The following is a 19039-nucleotide window of genomic DNA, read 5'->3' on the forward strand; positions in this document are numbered from 1 at the left end:
TGATAATTTTGAAGAAAATGTATTCTACTATGTAATGTTCCTATATTATATCACTGCTAATATAGTGTTGTAGTATGTAGGAATTACTTATCTGGGGCTCAGCTCTAACTGATGGTGGTTAGGGGGATTAAATCTGGGACTTCACAGCCGTAGGCATGAAAGTCTTTTTGCATGAGCACTATCCTTTCTCCCCCACCTGGCTTGACTACATATCAAGCCTTAGAAAAGGTATCAGAGACTATGTAGTTCAACATTCTGCCCTCCAAAAGTAAGGCTTCTGAATTACTCAGAAGATTATTTTATTTAGAATTGCCAACTTAAGAAACTTTCATACTGGTAGTATTGTAACAGCCCTACTGATATCTATGTTTTGGAGGCTAGGAGATAGCATAGTCTTGAGCTTTTATGCCTAAGACTTCAAATTCCAGGTACCGTCCCACTGCCATATACCAAAGCTGAGCAGTGCTCAAGAAAAAGTTTGAGGCAATCTTTGTTGGAACTCTCTTAAGTCAAATTTCAGCAGAATGAAGTGCCACTCCAAAGAGTTTATTCTCACAAAGGTTTTCTACATGTTCCAAGCAGTAATGGCCTTACAGTGATAATGCAATAGTCATGAAGTCAAAATCTCTAAACAAGATCAATTTAATATGGTTTGTAATTTCTGGCACCTTTATTAAAAACTAAAAGAATTCAATCCCCTGAAATACACACACACACACACACACACACACACACACACACACACACACACACTTTAATAAAGGATCTGAGAAAGATGAGTTTGCCTTTGACTTGGTTATGAATGGACCAATCTACTGGAAAAGAAATAGAAATTTTAGATGTTTGTCATTGATAGAACTTCACTGCTTTTTAAAAAATTTTTTATTTTATTTATTTCCCCTTTTGTTGCCCCTTTTTTTGATATTGTAGTTATTATTGTTGTCGTCATTGTTAAATAGGACAGAGAGAAATGGAGAGAGGAGGGGAAGACGGGGAGAGAAAGATAGACACCTACAGACCTGCTTCACCGCCTGTGAAGCGACTCCCCTGTAGGTGGGGAGCTGGCTCGAACTAGGATCCTTATGCCAGTCCCTGTGCTTCGCACCAGGTGCACTTAACCTGCTACGCTACCGCCCGACTCCCTGAACTTCACTGATTTTATGCTGATGTTGATTTGTTACTTGTTGGACTACTCAAGGCTATTTAAAAAAATGCCTTTGTGATTTTATTTTTTTGTTCAAGATTTTTTAAATGCTATATGTATAACTATAGACTCTTTAGAATGCTAGGACTAGCCTAAGAAAATTTATGAAACACTTACATAACCACTTTCTATGAAAGAATCTAATTACATACCCATGGCTTTATTGCTAGCTGCTTTTAGCAAGTCTTTTCTTTAAACCACTTCTTTCTTTAGACAAAGTTAAATGAAAAACTTTCACTAGCAAATGTATTTCAGAAATATTTTTTTCTCCATTGCTAATAGGTATGAAAGTTACATTCAGTTATAAATAGTACTTTTTACCATCTGAAAAATAAGTTTAGAGTTTCTTATATTGCATTACAGTAACTATTACCCAATAGAACAACTAAAATCTCTTAGAAATGTGTTAGATATTTTTATTCTCAATCCTGGTGAATTTTATCTACTATCCCCTAGGTAATGTTATTTACTTAGTTAGAAGTCAGCAACGTGGGAGTCGGGTGGTAGAGCAATGGGTTAAGCACACATGGTGCGTAGCGCAAGGATTGACGGTAGGATCCCAGTTCGAGCCCCCAGCTCCACACCTGCAGGAGAGTCGCTTTACAAGTGGTGAAGCAGGTCCGCAGGTGTCTTTCTCTCCCCCTCCTCTCTTCATTTCCCTCTGTCCTTTCTAACAACAATGACATCAAAAATAACTACAGCAATAAAACAAGGGCAATAAAAGGGAATAAATATTTTTTTAAAAAAGGAAGTGAGCAACCTTTCACCTGTTGCTAACTACATTTAAAAGTGGAAAAATATTTTCCCTTTTCAGTAACTGCAAAATTAAAAGAAGGCTAAGAAGGTATAATGTGTAAATATTCTATATTTACAAGCATGTAGAAGCAATCTATTTATTACTAAGCAGGTAATTTTCATCATAATTTAAGTTTTTATTTGCCTGAAAAAAATTAAATCCTAAAGACCTTACAGAAAGCTTAACAGAACATTGTTAATGGTTGGCCATGTGGCTACATAGCCTAAAAAGATGTAATCTATGAGTTATTGAAGTTTTTATGCAAACAAAAACCTTTGTTTTGTGTGGCCATGTGTAATTCTGAGTCATGTCTACTGCTTTGTGTGTGAGAGAATCATGAAAGTAAAGTAATGCAACTACAAACCAGGTGGCCTGATGTCATGAAGTAATGGAAATGTCTGTTTTAGTTATGAAACCTTAACAAAATACATTTAAGCCCAGCTTGCAAAATGGATAAACTATACTGCTGGTTGAGACAGGGGTGGTTCTCAGAGCCCTTTCTGTTTGGCATTGTCTCCTACCCCAAAATACCCAGTTTGAAAACCACTGGAGGGGGGAGAGCATAGACTTGTGATTAAAGTTAAGCTTACTTAATAGCAATTTGGCACAAAGTTGCTGAATTTATCAAAATCACAGTTTTTCTCTTCTGTAAAATAGAAGTAATAGCTACTGAATAAGATTGTTATAATGCAGTAAGCTCTGGCAGAAATAGGATTTTGTTTTCTACCTATCTTATCTACCCACGTACCACTCAGTTCTGACGCTACTGAACTTGGGACCTTTGGTGCCTCAGGCATGAAAATCTTTTTGCATAACCAGTATGCTGTCTCCCCAACTGGGAACTTGTTATTTTTCATTGGAATCCTTTAAAAATGTGAATGGTCATGGTCTGGGAGGTGGTGCAATGGATGGGGCACTGGACTCTCAAGCATGAGGTCCTGAGTTCAGTCCCTGGCAGTACATATACTGGAATGATGTCTGGTTCTCTCTCTCTCTCTCCCCCTCTCTCTTCTTCTATCCTTCCAACTGATAAATAAATAAAATCTTTTTTAAAATGTGAATGATGGGGAGTTGGGCGGTAGCACAGCGGGTTAAGCGCACGTGGCGCAAAGCGCAAGGACCAGCGTAAGGATCCGGGTTCGAGCCCCCGCCTCCCCACTTGTAGGGGAGTCACTTCACAGGCGGTGAAGCAGGTCTGCAGGTATCTGTCTTTCTATCCCCCTCTCTGTCTTCCCCTCCCCTCTACATATCTTTTTGTCCTATACAACAACGACAACATTAATAACAACAACAATAATAACTACAACAACAATGAAAAAGAACAAGGCCAAAAAAAGAAAAATAAATAAAATTTTTAAAAAGTGTGAATGATGGGGCCCAGGGGGAAGTGCAGCAGGTTAAGTACACATGGTGCGAAGCACAAGGACCGGCCTAAGGATCCCAGTTCAAGTCCCTGGCTCCACACATGCAGGGGCATCACTACACAAGTGGTGAAGCTATCTGCAGATGTCTATCTTTCTCTCCTCTCTGTTTTTCCCTCCTTTTCTCCTTTCTCAGTTTCTCTCTGTCTTATCCAACAACAACAATAATAACAAGGACAACAAAAATGGGAAAAATGGCCTCCAGGAATAGTGGATTCGTAGTGCAGGCACCAAGGCCCAGTGACAAACCTGGAGGCAAAAATAAATAAATAAATAAAAGGGAATAGTTTGGGTTCCCCAAGAATGTAAGCTTTTATTTCAAACAAACTCTAGGACAACATGACTTGGTAGTGCACAGCCTTTGTAGGCTGATACAGTAGACTCCCACAATAGAGTTGACAAGAATTAGCAAGAGGGTTGAGGAGACAGCAAAAGAGTTCATTTATGCTATCAAACAGTTAAGTCAAATATTTAATGTGTATTCTTAAAGTTTTGAATTTATGCAGAAGAAATAATTTTCTTAGTGGAAGATAGTTCACATTTTTGTTAATAAAGTTTAAGTGAGATTGCAAATTTTCATGTAATTTACATTATATAGTTTATACACATATACTTCCTATCTTGTACATTGTTTCATGTTCTCTAGGCTTCGTGGTCCTGAGTGTGAAGGAACTAAGATATGAATTTTTTTTTTATTTATTTTCCCTTTTGTTGCCCTTTTTTTTATTGTTGTTGTTGTAGTTACTATTCTTGTCATTGTTTAGATAGGACAGAGAAATGGAGAGAGGAGGGGAAGACAGAGGGGAAGAGAAAGATAGATACCTGCAGACTTGCTTCACCGCCTGTGAAGCAACTCCCCTGCAGGTGGGGAGCTGGGTTCACAGGCGGTGAAGCAACTCCTCTGCAGGTGCGGAGCTGGGGGCTTGAACCCGGATCCTTACTCTAGTCCTCACGCTTCACACCACATGCACTTAACCCACTGCGCTACCGCCCAACTCCCGACATGAATGTTTTGAAGATTAACATTAACTTTTGTAACTGGCTGATTCCTAATATCACAAGTGTTTTCACTGAGTAAAAGTATTAGAATACATTTTATAGATGAAATAAGACATGGCTGCTCTAGTGGAAACAGGGAGAACAGAACATTTTTTCTTGGTCCCACCCATATTCATCTAAAAATGTAATGCCTAGTTTCAAAAACCAATAATGACAAAAATCAGCAAGTTCTAGATTACCAGGAAAACGGCAATCTGTATAATTAGTAAATCCTTAATAATGTTTCTATGTATATTTACTTTTTAAAAAATACATTTATTTTAAAGAAAAGGGAAAACAGAAAGCAGAACTTGGACTGGATTTGGTATATTGCACCAAAGTACAGGACTTTGGTTTGTGGTGTGGTGTGTGTGTGTGTTGGGGGACATGATGGTAGAGGAGGACCGAGGTGAGGGGTTAGAGTGTTATGTGGAAAACTGAGAAGTGTTACGCGTGTACAAACTACTATATTTTACTGCCGACTGTAAATCATTAACTCCTCAGTAAAGGAAAAATTTTTTAAAGTAAGATTTTTAATTTAATGAGACACACACACCAGAGCACTGCTTAGCTCTGGCTTATGGTGGTGCTGGAGACTGAACCTGGGACCTCAAAGCCTCAGGCAGACAGGTCTTACATAACCATTGTGCTATCTTCCCCATCCCAGTGTGTCTACTTTCTAGTAGCTAGTTTCAATTTGATAAAGTGCTAATTTCAGAGCAATAAAAGTTTTTAAAAAGGGAAAAGTAATTGCCTCTGTACTCCTTTTTTCTAAATGTTTTCTTTTAAAAAAATTATTATCTTTATTTATTGGATGGATAGAGACAGCCAGAAATCGAGAGGGTAGGAGAGATAAAGAGACATACCTGCAGCACTGCTCCACCACTTGCAAAGCTTTCCCCCTGCAGGTGGGAACCAGGGGCTTAAACCCGGGTTTTTGAGCACTGTAACATGTGCACTCAACCAGGTGCGACACCACCCGGCCCCGCGTGTTTTCTTATTTCTATATTACCAGTCACGATTCTGCTGTCAGTATGCCCTCCCTCATGGAGTACCAACACTTATGAGTATACTGCCTGTGTAGTGGTCTTATGTCTTAATTTGAGGAATAACATTTACTAGTGAAGTTCATGTAACTTGGCTAGTTTTTAACATCACTAATATTTTTTATTAAATGTTGGTTGTTTTATTTACCTGTGCAGTTGGTACACTCAGTTGTTATAGAGATGCAGCTTGAATTATTATATGTTAATGTTGCAGTTCTTGGGTAAGAAGAGAGTTCAAGTCCATCGAGGCAGTTTCCATTGCTTATAGCTCTCAGATCGTGCATGAAATCATAGCATTCTGAGATCTGAAAAAGTGTCATAGAAATTTGAATTTGTTTTAAAATCTTTCCTATCGTCATAGATGTGTTTTGTTCATTGTTCTTTTCCTGAATTCCTCTATCCTTGTCTAATCACTGGCCCATCATTCTTAGTACAAACTTTATTAGATTTAAGATTTTTTTAAAACTTTAAATGTGTATATATATGGCAAAATACTGCATGTGAAGAATGTGGCAAATAAATATACTTGGGGGAAAAAACTTGTCTTTTTTTTAAAAAAAAGATAAATTCATTCACTTTATTAGTTCATGTTCATAAATGGTTTTATTTTTTCTTTGGTGGTGCTGGGGACGTGTAAATGCATTAATTTCACCACTCCCGGGCTATTATTCTCATTCTTTTCATTTTTGACATATATAGAAGGAGAAGGGGCCAGGTGGTGCATCTGGTAAAACAGATATGTTAGCATGCACAAGGACCTAGGGTCAAGCCTCCAGTCCCCACCTGCAGGGAGAAAACTTCATGAGTGATAAAGCAGTGCTGCCCATGTCTCTCTTCCTCTCCCAATTTCCCCATCCCTCTCAATTTCTCAAGACGAAAAAATATGGCTACCAAGAGCAGTGGATTCATCATGGGTCACCAAGTCCCAGTGATAGCCCTAGTGACAGTAAAGAAATAAGATGACATGGACTTTGATTTTTTTTTTTTTGCCTCCAGGGTTATTATTGCTGGGGTTCAATGCCTGCACTATGAATCCACTGCTCCTGGAGGCCACCTTTTTCCCATTTTGTTGCCCTTGTTGTTGTCGTTATTGGTATTGTTGCCATTGTTGTTGTTGGATAGGACAGAGAAATCGAGAGAAGAGGGGAAGACAGAGATGGGGAGAGAAAGACACCTGCAGACCTGCTTCACCACTTATGAAGCAACTCCCCTGCAGGTGGGGAGCCAGGGGCTCGAACCCAGATCCTTACGCCGTGCACTTTGTGCCACATGCACTTAACCCGCTGTGCTACCGGCTGACCCCTGGACTTTAATTTTTAATAAAATCTTTAAAAAATTCTGGAGGTTGGGGCCAGGTGATGGTGCACCTGGTAGAGCATACACATCACAGTGCACAAGGACCTGGGTTCGAGGCCCCTGTCCTCACCTGCAGGGAAGACAGCTTCATGAGTGGCAAAGCAGGGCTGCAGGTGTCTCTCTTGTCTCTCTCCCTCTCTATGCCCCTCTTCTTTCTCAATATCTGGCTATCTCTAGCCAGTAATAAAGATAATTAATTTTTTTTTAATTCTGGAGGTTGTTGGATAGTGGCATACCAGATAGAGCACAATCAGGGTTGAAGGCCCTGGGCCCCACCTGCTGGTGAGGAAACTTCGTAAGTGGTAGACTATTGCTGCGGGTGTCTCTCCACCCCTCAGAAAAGAAATGCTGCGGGGTGGTGGTGGTAGAGGGAGCTGGAGGGTTGGGCGGTGATGCACCAGGTTAAGTGCATAATACTAATAAGTGCAAGGATCCAGGTTCATGCAAGTGGTGAAGCATGTCTGCAGGTGTAAATTTTTCTCTCCCCATCCTCTCTCAATTTCTCTGTCCTAATAACAAAAGAAAGGTCTCCAGGAGTAGTGGATTCGTAGTGCAGATACCGAGCCCCAGCAATAACCTTGACAACAATAAATAAATCTGTTCATTAAACAGTGTACCTTTTCAGGAGCTGGAAAAAAAGTTTTGAAGCAAGACATTGCTTCCCTTATTACCTCCATACAATTTCATTTTAATAGGAATCTATTCAGTACAACTGACACCAGAGAATTCTCTCCATAGAAACATGTATCTTAATCAAGAAGTACCTCTATTACCCTTCACAATCTGCCTGACAACTGCCAGAGGGGGAGGCTAGGGAAGTCCCTTCAGAAGGCATACATGCTGTATTTTCTGATTCAAGTATTCATTTGTTGTCACCAGGGTCAAAGTTGGCAATGTGGCAATTTTATTTTCAAATTTACTGTGTGCTGCTCTTTTAGGCACTGTATTTGGGCCCCAACTAAATTCATAATTCTTTTTTTGGCCTCCAGGGTTATTGCTGGGGCTCAGTGCCTGTACCATGAATCCACTGCTCCTGGAGGCTATTTCCCCCCTTTTTGTTGCCCTTATTATTTTTTTTAACGTCTTATTGCCAAGTTTATTTCCTGCTACTTCAGGTCATTTTACTGTACCTTGAAAAGGAGCTCGTGTTTGTGTGTTTTAGCCTGGGAAACTTTTTTTCTTAGGATAGACAGAGGCAAGAGAAGAGTGAAAGAAACAACAGCACCTAAGCTTTCAATGCTGTGGAGACTGGACTTGAATCTGGGTTTTGCACATGGCAAAACAGTACACTATCCAACTAAGATATTTGTTCCTCGAAACATCTTTTTTATTATTTTTTATTTTTTTTGTTGCCATTGCTTTTTATTGTTGTAGTTATTGTTGTCGTTGTTGGATAGGACAGAGAGAAATGGAGAGAGGAAGGAAAGACAGAAAGGGGGAGAAAAGACACCTGCAGACCTGCTTCACCCCTTGTGAAGGGATGCCCTCTGCATGTGGGGGGCCGGGGCCTTGAACCGGGTTCCTTATGCAGGTCCTTGAGCTTTGCGCCACCTGCGCTTAACCCGCTGCGCTACCGCCCGACTCCCACTTTTTCTGTTTTTTAACCAGAGCACTATTCAGCTATGGCGTATGGTGGTGCAGAGGATAGAACCTGCAACTTTGGAGTCTCAGGAGTGACAGTCTCTTTGCATAATCATGGTGTTAGCCACCCCCACCCTCCTTCTCCCAGTACTGCTCAGCTCTGGTTTATGGTGGTGCACCCTTATTTTTTTTTTTATCGTTTTGGTTATGTTTATTATTGTTGTTATTGATGTCGTTGTTGGATAAGACAGAGAGAAATGGAGAGAGGGGAAGAGAGAGAGCGGGAGAGAAAGACAGACACCTGCAGACCTGCTTCACCGCCTGTGAAGCGACTCCCCTGCAGGTGGGGGGCCCGGGGCTTGAACCCGGAGCCTTGCGCTTAGCGCCACGTGCGCTTAACCTGCTGCGTTACCGCCTGCCCCCTAAATTCGTAATTCTTATAACACTGGGATATCAGTCTGTGAAATATAACATGAGGTGGCACATTCAGTTGGCAAGATCACTTTATTCCCTATATAGCCTCATACAATGAGAAAAGTGAACTTACTCTATTAGGTCTGTCAACACCATGTCCCAGGTACAGTGCTTTGCACTAAAGATACACTTGTGATCAAGACAAGAGCACACCAATGTAGAATTTGAAAGATTCAGCTTGGGGAATTCCCTTTAGAGTGTAAAACAACACCAGAAACTGTCCTATTGGGTAGTGCTTGGCTGAGCTGAGCCAACCACTCATTAGGAAATGAGTTATGGAAATGATTTTCGTGCCTGAGGCTCTGAAATCTTAGGTTCAGTTCCCTATACCACCTTAAATCAGAACTGAGCAGTGTTCTGAATTTAAAAAAAAAAAAAGTTAAGGATTTAATCATCAGCACGCCTACAGCTTGCTTCTCCCTGTGCCAGGTTTGCAAGCTGACTGGCTCTTCTGAGAGAACGTAGTGTGCACCTGAGAGCCTGGACCCTACAGCTGAACAAAGCGGCCCCAGCAATGGGAATGCTGTCACCGACAGACCCGGAACAGGCCCTTCCTTACCTGACAGGCACCCGCAGTTTTGACTACCCACTTTCCTCCCGAGTCCTGAAAGATACACAAAACCCCCAGCCCCCACAGAAGGATGGACCGATGGGAAAAGCAGTCCAGAGACGTTTGCTTAAACCCTGCAGCTCTTCAAGTTGCGTGAAGTATATATAAAAATATAAAATAAAAAGGCCCAGAGTCAGGACTCTCCAGGACTGGATAGCGCCTACACAATGCGCCTGCGCACAGACGCCAACCCGCAGGTCCACCTGGGCCCTACCGCGCACCTGACGTAACCCTCGCGTCACTTGGCCTCGCCTTGATGCCAACTCGCGGGCAGAAACCTCTAGGTCCAGACTCGATGAGACCGGCGGGTTAAAATTTGTATTTCTCTGTTGCTATTGAGTCTCTGCTGTGATTTTAAACTCATCGACACCTCCCCTTCCGCTGGCACCGCCGAAGACAACCCAAGATTGAACATCTCTAGGACGCGGGGTCCTGCGTTTCCATGACGACGCGCAGGCGTCCTGCGAGATGGCTTTAGTAAAAGGTGTCTGAAATGTAACTGACGGGTGTTAAGTTCAGGAGTCTGTTTCTTGTTGCTTGAGCTTCGGAAACACCTTGAACTTCGCCTGTGCGGTGGTAGGAGGAGGTGCTGCAGTAGATAAAGCTGCGGGGCCGGGAGCGGGGATGAGGGGATTGAAATTCACCCCACCTCCACGCCCCGGAGCAAGAGGCACCCCGCTGGCATCAGTGGATGCGACCCGCAGATTCCTTGAAGGGTCATCCCCCCCCCCCCCAACCGCGGCTCTCCGGGTCGTGTCGGGGATGCAGGAGTCCCTCTGTGCGTGAACAGCAAACTCTACACAGCACCACTTAACTGGTCTCCTTTGTTTTGCTTGCAGGATGAATGGGGTCGCCCTGCCAAATCCTAGCAGGTCGATGGTGAGATGCTAGGTTAACTTTTCAGAAGGAGTTTTCGAATTACGACAGTGTGTGATCTGGGGCATCGACGGTTATGTCTCTCCCGAAAAACTCTCTGAGCTCCATCTCAGTAGCCGAGGGCAAAAAACTGAAAGTCTCTGTAACCAAGGAAGAGACAGGTAGAATTCTTCCATCCATAAATAGTTATGACCATAGACATAAGGCATAATCCCTTCACTGTTTTCCCTTATTCAGAAATCTTGTGATACATTGTTTTAATTAATAAATTAATAATGGTTTGATTTAATAATGATTAATAATTTAACCTTATAAGATAGCATGGGTATAGTTTCACACCCCTCACACCACCAAAGTTCTGTGCTCCCAACTCTCAAAGATAAGCTCCCAAGTTTTCCCAAGGTCTTGGAGGCGGGTTACATATTTATTATTATTAATATTTTTACATTTTTTAAGTTGGGGCAGTCTTCTACTCCATTGTGTGTTTAGCCCAACCCGCATACCCCAAATGCTGATCAACGAGGTTTTTTTTTTTGCCTCGGCTGTCGCTGGAGCTCTATGCCTGCACTACGAATCCACTGCTCCTGGAGGCCATTTTTTCCATTTTGTTGCTCTTGTTATTGTTGCCACTAATGTTGTATAAGAGAGAGAAATCGAGAGAGGAGAGGAGATGGAGAGAAAGATAGACACCTGTAGACATGCTTCACCGCTTGTGAAGGGACCGCTCCTGCAGGTGGGAAGCTGGGGACTCGAACCGGGATCCTTGCCCCGGTCCTTGTGCTTCATGCTATGTGTGCTTAACCCGCTGCGTTACCGCCCAACCCCCAGAATGATGAGTTTTATACTGATTCATAGTCACACATTAAAGCATCAGTAGTTATGTGCAACCAGATCTCAAGTGCAAGACTATTACAGTAAGAATCAGATGCATCCATTATATTAAAGCTTCTTCCAGCTCACTTTCATCCTGTTTGGGGAGATAGTACTAAATTCTCACTGTGTCTGTGTTTGTCTCTTTCCTCTGATATTCTAACTCTGTGATAAACTTTCAAGAGAACGAAGAAGATTTGACAATGTGAATTTCAGAACTTTTGATGATTATACTTCCATAATGAAATTACATGAATTCCATGCAAGGGACACAGAGTAGTGAGAATGTCAGTCCACTTTACTTGGCAGTCACTATAGGAGATCATATGTTGGGAAAATATCATATCTTTATGATTTTATTCCCTTTCAAGATGAATAGAACACTTTGTACTGTTCTCATCCCATCAATTAGCTTAGATTACTTCACTCTGACAATCCTAATTGTACTTTTACACCCAAATCAGATTTTTTCACTATAAATTCTACAGTTCAATTATACTCACTTTTAAATTCCTATCCACTAGGCTACCAGGGAGTGCAATCACTATTTTATTTACTTGGAAAACTTAATAGTTTGACAGCTTTGAGAAGAGGAAATCTGTTATTTTACAGAGAGAAAATAAGTATTTCTATCATCTTAGTGCTATACTATTTAACTTGCAGTGAATTTTCAGCTTCAATTTGGAATAATGAAGATTCATCCTTATTTTAAAAGTATTTGTTTACTTATCATCAGATGTATATAAACAAAGCCCAAGCATCACTCTGGCATATCTGGTGCTAGAGATCTAATTCAGAAGTTAGCTTAGATTACTTCACTCTTTCTGATAATCCTAATTGTACTTTTACACCCAAATCAGATTTGGGTATCTGGCATTCTGTTCACTGTATCACTTCCATGGCCACTGAAAGCTTATATTTATACTGAATTTTTGAACATATATCTGATGTAAGTGTGAATAGAGCAGGCAATATGTTTATTTTTCTGACTAGATGACATTCAACTTTTTAAATGTTATATGTTACTATTACTGTCAGCCAGAAGGACATTTCTTTCTGTTAGAAACATATATGTAAAATTGATGGGAATCTTCAACTAAATGAATTAATTCTTAATTCCTTAGGTGATCTTTAATTTTATAAATGTTATGTGTTGGGGCCAGGCGGTGGTGTACCTTGTTAAGTGCACACATTTCAGTGTGCAGGGACCCACATTTAAGCTCCTGGTTCTCACCTGTAGGGGGAAAGTTTCATGAGTGGTAAAGCAGGGCTTCAGGTTTCTTTCTGTCTCTTTCCTGTCTATCTTCCCCTTCCCTCTCAATTTCTCTCTAACTCTATCTGATAATAAATAAATAGTAAAAAAAAAAATGTGTTGGAGAGGGGGAGATAGCATAATGGTTATGCAAGCAGGCTCTCATGCCTGAGGCTCTGAACAAAACAAACAAAGTAAATGTTATGTGTTACTGTTTTTCAGAAGGATCTTTCTCTGTTAGAAACATGTATAATTGATGAGAATTAAAACTAAATAAAAATTTAAAACTATAGCACTATTAAAACTAAATAAAAATTTAAAACTATAGTACTATTAACCACTATTTTCCTAGGACTTCCTGAACTAAAGGAGAAAAAATGTATGGTGGATTGGTCAAAACCCCTACCTACTTCCCTTCAAAATGAGTTTATCCCTGAGGAAGTCCTTCTTTCTTTGAACGCTGCAGCCAATGCTGGTCCTTGTCCTGAAAACTTACTGCCTCCTAAAAAAACAAAAACCCCAAAGGTATGTATGTACATATACTTTGGAACAGTTGTATTTGTAATATTAAGTTAATGGAATATTTACTGAGTATATGTTACATATTCTATAATGTTGTAAAATACATATTTTTAATATTTTTTTTTAGATTTTATTTATTTATGAGAAAGATAGGAGGAGAGAGAAAGAACTAGACATCACTCTGGCACATGTGCTGCCGCTGATGGAACTCGGGACCTCATGCTTGAGAGTCCAGAGCTTTACCATTGCGCTATCTCCCGGACCATGGCTCATTCATTCTCTTTTGTTGCCTTTGTTTTATTGTTGTAGTTATTATTGTTGTTGTTGTCGTCACTGTTGGATAGGATAGAGAGAAATCGAGAGAGGAGGGTAAGATAGAAGGGGGAGAGAAAGACCATCTGCAGACCTGCTTCACCGCCTGTGAAGCGACTCCCCTGCAGGTGGGGACCCGGGCTTGAACTGGCATCCTTACACCGGTCCTTGCTCTTTAACCTGCTGTGCTACCGCCCAACTCCAGTAAAATATTTTAAATTTAATTTTCTATTTTGGAAATTAAAATCATTTGCACAAATATTCCAGGGCATATGCTTGAGTATTTTCATTAATCTATTTTTATGTGATTTACCTAAAGATAATTATTACTTTTACTCATTTCTTATTCACTGTTGAGTTGTACTAGTCTTATTATTTCTCTATAATATTTGTTATAATTATTACTTTTACTCATTTCTTATTCACTGTTGAGTTGTACTAGTCTTATTATTTCTCTATAATATTTGTTATATTATATATAATATTTATCTATAATGTACTAGTCTTATTATTTCTCTACAATATTTCTGCAAAAATTCTGATTTTTTCTTCTAGCTATGCAAATGCCCTGCATGTAGGTTCCCTAAAGAATTTGTAGATTTTTATTTGAGAAGAGCACCCTCTGCTGGATATTCATGTTTTTGCTTTTTCTCAGGGCACTCTACCTCGCACTGTTGACAATGTCTGGCATCACCCTACTCGAAGGAATAAGTTCAGATACCTGATTGACCATCCTGTTTCCCTGGAAAAGGCTGGGAGGTAAGAAAGGATGCTAGTGGACATGATGTGCAGGAACAGAGACATTTTCTCCTTTCATATTATTTCCTTGTCAGGGGTAGGAGAGGGAAAAATCTTAGAATTATAGTTGGCATGTATTTAATTTTTTGGCAGAGCTGGGACCTTATACATGTGCAGTTTCATTGCACCCAGGACAGCACAGCACCTATGTGTCTGAGTTACATGCATGGCAAGGCACACACCCTCCCTAGTGAACTATCTATCTCTCCAGTCCCAAGAATCATAGATTTTAAAGCTCATTGTTTTCTAGATGACTCAGAATAATATCTGAAGAGTTTTCAGGACCTTGTGTATGACTTTCATCAGTAAAATGTTCTATAATTGCTTTTGGTTTGTTTAAATTCACCCCATGATGCCTTTATGCTCTTATCCCTTTCATTCCACATTTCTTGTTGTACACAAGTGGAACAGACAAGATCAGACAGACCAAATGCCTTTGGTGGCTCTTTTACTTGTTCTACAAAAGAGCAGGAAGCTAGAGCTTCATAATATAGAAAACCTTGAAAAACAAGTGCTTCATGCCTGTTTCTCCTCAAAGGAACCTGAGTCTGTATACTATCAAATATATATATCAAATCAGCAGATACTTTTTGTTGTTGTTGTTTAATATTTGATTTACTTATTTATTTATATATAAACAGAAATTAAGAGAGAAGGTAGAGAGAGAGAGAGGGACACAGAGACACAGACCCACAGACCTGCAGCACTATTTCACTGCTTGTGAAGCTTCCTCTCTGCACGTGGGGAATAGGGGCTTGAATCAGGATCCTTGCACACTATACTATACTAAGTGTACTACTCAGCTAAGTGTGCCATTGCCTGACCCAACTATGATGTTTTTTAGATCTTTCTTTCTTTCTTCATTTCTTTCCTTCTTTCTTTCTTTTTTAATTTAAGAAAGGAGACATTAACAAAACCATAGAATAAGAGGGGTACAATTCCGCACAATTCCCATAACCCGATCTCCATTTTTTAAATCTTTATTTACTGGATAGAAATAGCCAGAAATCAAGAGGGAAGGGGGATGATAGAGGGACAGAGAGACATGCAGCACTGCTTCACCACTTGCAAAGCTTCCCCCCTACAGGTGGGGACTGGGGGCTCGAACCCAGGTCCTTGCGTGTTGTAATACATGCGCTCAACCAGGTGCGCCACCACCCAGCCCCCCAACTATGCTTTTTTAAGATCATTCTTATTTTTTTTTAAAAAGATGTTATTTTATTTATTACATATAAAACAGAAGACAGAGGGAGAAAGAGAGAGAGAGAGAGAGTTAGATAAGAGCACCACTTAGGTACATATAATATCAGGGATTGGACAGGGGAACCACAAGTCTTGGCATACTATCAGTTGAGCCATTTCCCCAGCTGCCCTGTAAATATTCTAAATGTCAGCATTTCCCCTGTGAAGACTGTAAGATCATGACCTTCTTATTGTGTACATATAGTCCACTTGTTAGTTGCCTCCCTGCATGCCCCTTAGTGAAATAAACATGTGAAGGAAATGTTTACATTTACCTGGCATGGACAGGGTATTTAGTCTTTCTAGGTTCCATTTTCTCATTTGTAAAAAGAGAATAATAGACTTGTTCCATTTTATTTGCCTTCCAGGGATACTACAAAGTGCCAATGAGATAATGAATGCAAAAGCACTTATAAAACTATCTAGTGCTATTTAAATGCAAGATGCTATTACTCAGCTATAGAAGTGGAACTATTATGAGCTATGGAACTCTTCTTTAAAGTCCATAGAAAGTGGCAGAAATGCGGTCTGTTGATGTGTGTGTGTCCGTCCAGGGACTTTAGAGTCATAAAGCATCTGTGTATTATTTTATGCTTTCACATCATGGTTACAATTACTAGTATTAAGAATTAATGGCTATGATATGTTTGAAGTACTTTAAATAATAATTAACTATGCATCCATGTATCTAGAACTCATTTTGCCTCACTGAAAATATACCTTTTGACCAATATTTCCTTATTTCCCCTTCCAACATCACTCCCTTACCTCATATATGTGAGGTTATGTGGTATTTGTCTTACATCATCTGACTTATTTTACTCAGCATAACATTCTCCAGGTTCACACATGTTATCATAAATGGCAGGATTTCTTTTTTAAAGCTGTATATCATGTGGTGTGTGTGTGTGTGTGTGTGTTTGTGACTGACTCTCTCTCTCTCCAGTAATTTGTTGTTGGATACATAGTTGTCAGCACTAGAAAATATTCAAGGGAAATTGTGGAAGATGAGAACTGATAGTTTAGGAAGATAGCTCACTCAGCAGACCACAGGCTTCATATGTGAGAGCCTCAGGAGTACTATGCTAATGGAGAGCTTCATAGGCAGTGGAGCAATGCTATGGTGTATCTTCTCCCTCTTCTTTCTCTCCTTTTCCCCTCTTCATTTCTCACCCTCTATCTGTAAGAAAGAAGAGAGGGTGATATATGCAGGCTTTATTATTGCTGAAATGAGATCCTTGATGATGTGAGCAAAATGATACCAAGACCTAAATGAAGGAAATAACCCTGGGGAAGAGAATATATATGAGATTGAAGTAAGGGAAGGTATTTGATGTGAATGAAGAATTTAAAATGAATAAAAGGATGGAGGTGGAGGAGAGCAAAGGAGAGTAGTTATGTGGCTCTGTTTACCTTCTACCAGGGTAATGTGTCTGTGAACCTCACCCACTCTTATTTCATGCCCAGACAGAGCATTTATTTTGTAAACATTTTTCTCATTTTTAGGGATATTTCTTTCCTATATGATATTAAATATGTTAAAGGAGAGACAAGAGAGAATGCAGTTTGTCCCCCACGTCCAGATCATCCATCACAATCACACAATGGCGTTATTGTGCCCCACAAAGTAAGTAAAACAGTTGACAATTTCTTCTTTCTTTTCTACTTTAAGAAAGATTATTCCCCCAAAACAAAGCAATTGTCATACTGTAGGTTTCATGGAAAAACAGGAAAATATGTCATGACTTTTCTGACAACCTAATGACAACCTGCTTTGCTTATCAGTTTCCATGTAGCTTCTTTATTATTTTAGAGAAGGCATGCGTTTAGTAGGAAAAGATTAAATAAAGCGAATTTTAAGCCATTTTCAAAATCACACTATCTACTTTAATCTAGAAAAAAACCTATAGGAGATATATATCTATCTATCTATCTTAGAGTGTCAGGAGACAACTCACTTGGTTGAGTACATAATACTCTGTGAAAAGACATAGATTCAAGCCCCAAATCATCACATGGGAGCATTGTGCAAAGGGCAAGCTTTGCAAACAGTGAAGCAGTGTTGTGATGTCTCTTCTCACTCTGTCTCTCTCCCTCTCTGCTTCTTTCTTTTCTTTCTTCTCTTCCCTTACCTCCCTCCCCTTCCTCTTTTCTCTCTTTCTTTCTATCCCAGAGCACTGTTCAACTGTGGCTAATGGTGGTATGGGAGACTGAACCTGGGACTTTGGAACTTCAGACATGAGTGTTTGTTTGCATAGCCATTATGCTCATTTCTTAACCTCTGTGTAAAAAAAAAAAAAAGTCTGCTAGAGTGGTGGAATTGTGGAGGCATGATAATCTAGTAAAAAAAAATCTGATGTGAGAGATTTTAAAAAGAAGAAAAAAATGGCTTAAGCCTGTAGAATTCTGATTTTTAAAATGTTGCTAAAGTGAATTCTAATTTTTTAAAACTTATTTATTTATGAGAGAGAACCAGAACATTAGTCTGACCTATGTGGCTGGGTATCAAAGTTGGGACCTTATGCATGCAAGTCCAGCACTCTGACTCTGCACAATGTCCCTGGCCACTAAGGTGAATTTTAAATTCCTATAAAATTTGAAAGAGTCACTCAATTTCTGAATATATGGGACATATATAATACTAAGGTTGTTGGGTTTTTTTTTTTTAATACATGTTCAGCTAAAGGTTTCTTTTTTTTTTAATCTATATTTTTTCATTCTTATCACTTTTCCTTTCTTCTTAAGCCAAAGAGACTAGGAGATACTTTGATTCCTGAAGAGTTTCATATTGTGTCCAATACAGGAGTTACAGGTTTGGAGTGTTACGATGAGTAAGTATGCTCTGTACTGAATATCTGATAAACTGAACTGTTTCCTCTTTGACAGAGATAAAGAAGCTGAGAACAGATCACTTGTGTCTTTAGGCTATATCTGCACCAAAATGAGGGAACATTTGATTTGTAATCCTAATATAACTTAAGACATTGGAAAGATCTTACTTTATAAAGCTTTGGCGGGGGAGGGGGACAAGCAGATGGTGGCGCACCTAGTTGAGTGCTCATGTTATAAAGTGCAGGGACCCAGGTTTGAGCTCCCAGCCTCCATTTGCAAGGGGAAAGCTTCATGAGTGGTGAAGTAAATTGGAAGTGTCTCTCTCCCTCTCTATCACCCCCTTTCTTCTCGGTTTCTGGCTGTCTCTGTCCAGTAAATAAAGCTTAAAAACGGGAGTCGGGCGGTAGCACAGTGGATTAAGCGCAAGGACCCCATCCCGGTTCCAGCCCTAGGCTCCCCACTTGCAGGGGAGTTGCTTCACAGGTCGTGAAGCAGGTCTGCAGGGTCTATCTGTCTCTCCCCCTCTCTGTCTTCCCCTCCTCTCTCCATTTCTCTCTGTCCTATCCAACAACGACATCAGTAACAACAATAATAACTACAACAATAAAACAAGGGCAACAAAAGGGATAATAAATAAATAAATATTTTTTAAAAGATTAAAAAGAAAAACTTGGAACTTTAGTGGTGAAATTATTATCTGTATTTTCCTGACATTTAACTTTGAGGAATATTTTTGGCACCAGCTTTTTAAAAAAATAATATACACTCTCTTATTTCAAGACTTCAATACACTGTGATTCTGAAGTTTT

The 19039-nt window shown here is 39.9% G+C and overlaps 1 protein-coding gene and 1 long non-coding RNA gene across 5 annotated transcripts in view; one reads left to right on the forward strand and one right to left on the reverse strand.

Moving 5' to 3' along the window:
* The window catches only part of LOC132540393 (uncharacterized), a 53930-nt gene extending 44044 nt beyond the window's left edge, over window positions 1-9886 (reverse strand). The window contains exons 1-2 of the long non-coding RNA XR_009551573.1: window positions 9748-9886; window positions 5654-5810 (exon numbers count right to left, since the gene is read on the reverse strand). This is a non-coding gene — a long non-coding RNA (uncharacterized LOC132540393). The remainder of the gene's footprint in view (window positions 1-5653; window positions 5811-9747) is intronic.
* AXDND1 (axonemal dynein light chain domain containing 1) overlaps window positions 9823-19039 on the forward strand; it is a 103352-nt gene continuing 94135 nt past the window's right edge. For 2 of the 4 annotated variants that reach the window (XM_060197761.1, XM_060197764.1), the window contains exons 1-6: window positions 9823-10010; window positions 10366-10563; window positions 12877-13049; window positions 14014-14117; window positions 16905-17025; window positions 18144-18229. In XM_060197761.1, coding sequence (XP_060053744.1) covers window positions 10479-10563; window positions 12877-13049; window positions 14014-14117; window positions 16905-17025; window positions 18144-18229 — 569 coding nt within the window. In that variant the 5' untranslated portion in view covers window positions 9823-10010; window positions 10366-10478. Of the gene's footprint in view, window positions 10113-10365; window positions 10564-12876; window positions 13050-14013; window positions 14118-16904; window positions 17026-18143; window positions 18230-19039 lie in introns of all 4 variants that reach the window. The other 2 variants (XM_060197763.1, XM_060197762.1) reach the window with 2 other exon arrangements.

Source organism: Erinaceus europaeus, chromosome 9 (assembly GCF_950295315.1).
Source record: "Erinaceus europaeus chromosome 9, mEriEur2.1, whole genome shotgun sequence".
Lineage (NCBI taxonomy): Eukaryota > Metazoa > Chordata > Mammalia > Eulipotyphla > Erinaceidae > Erinaceus > Erinaceus europaeus.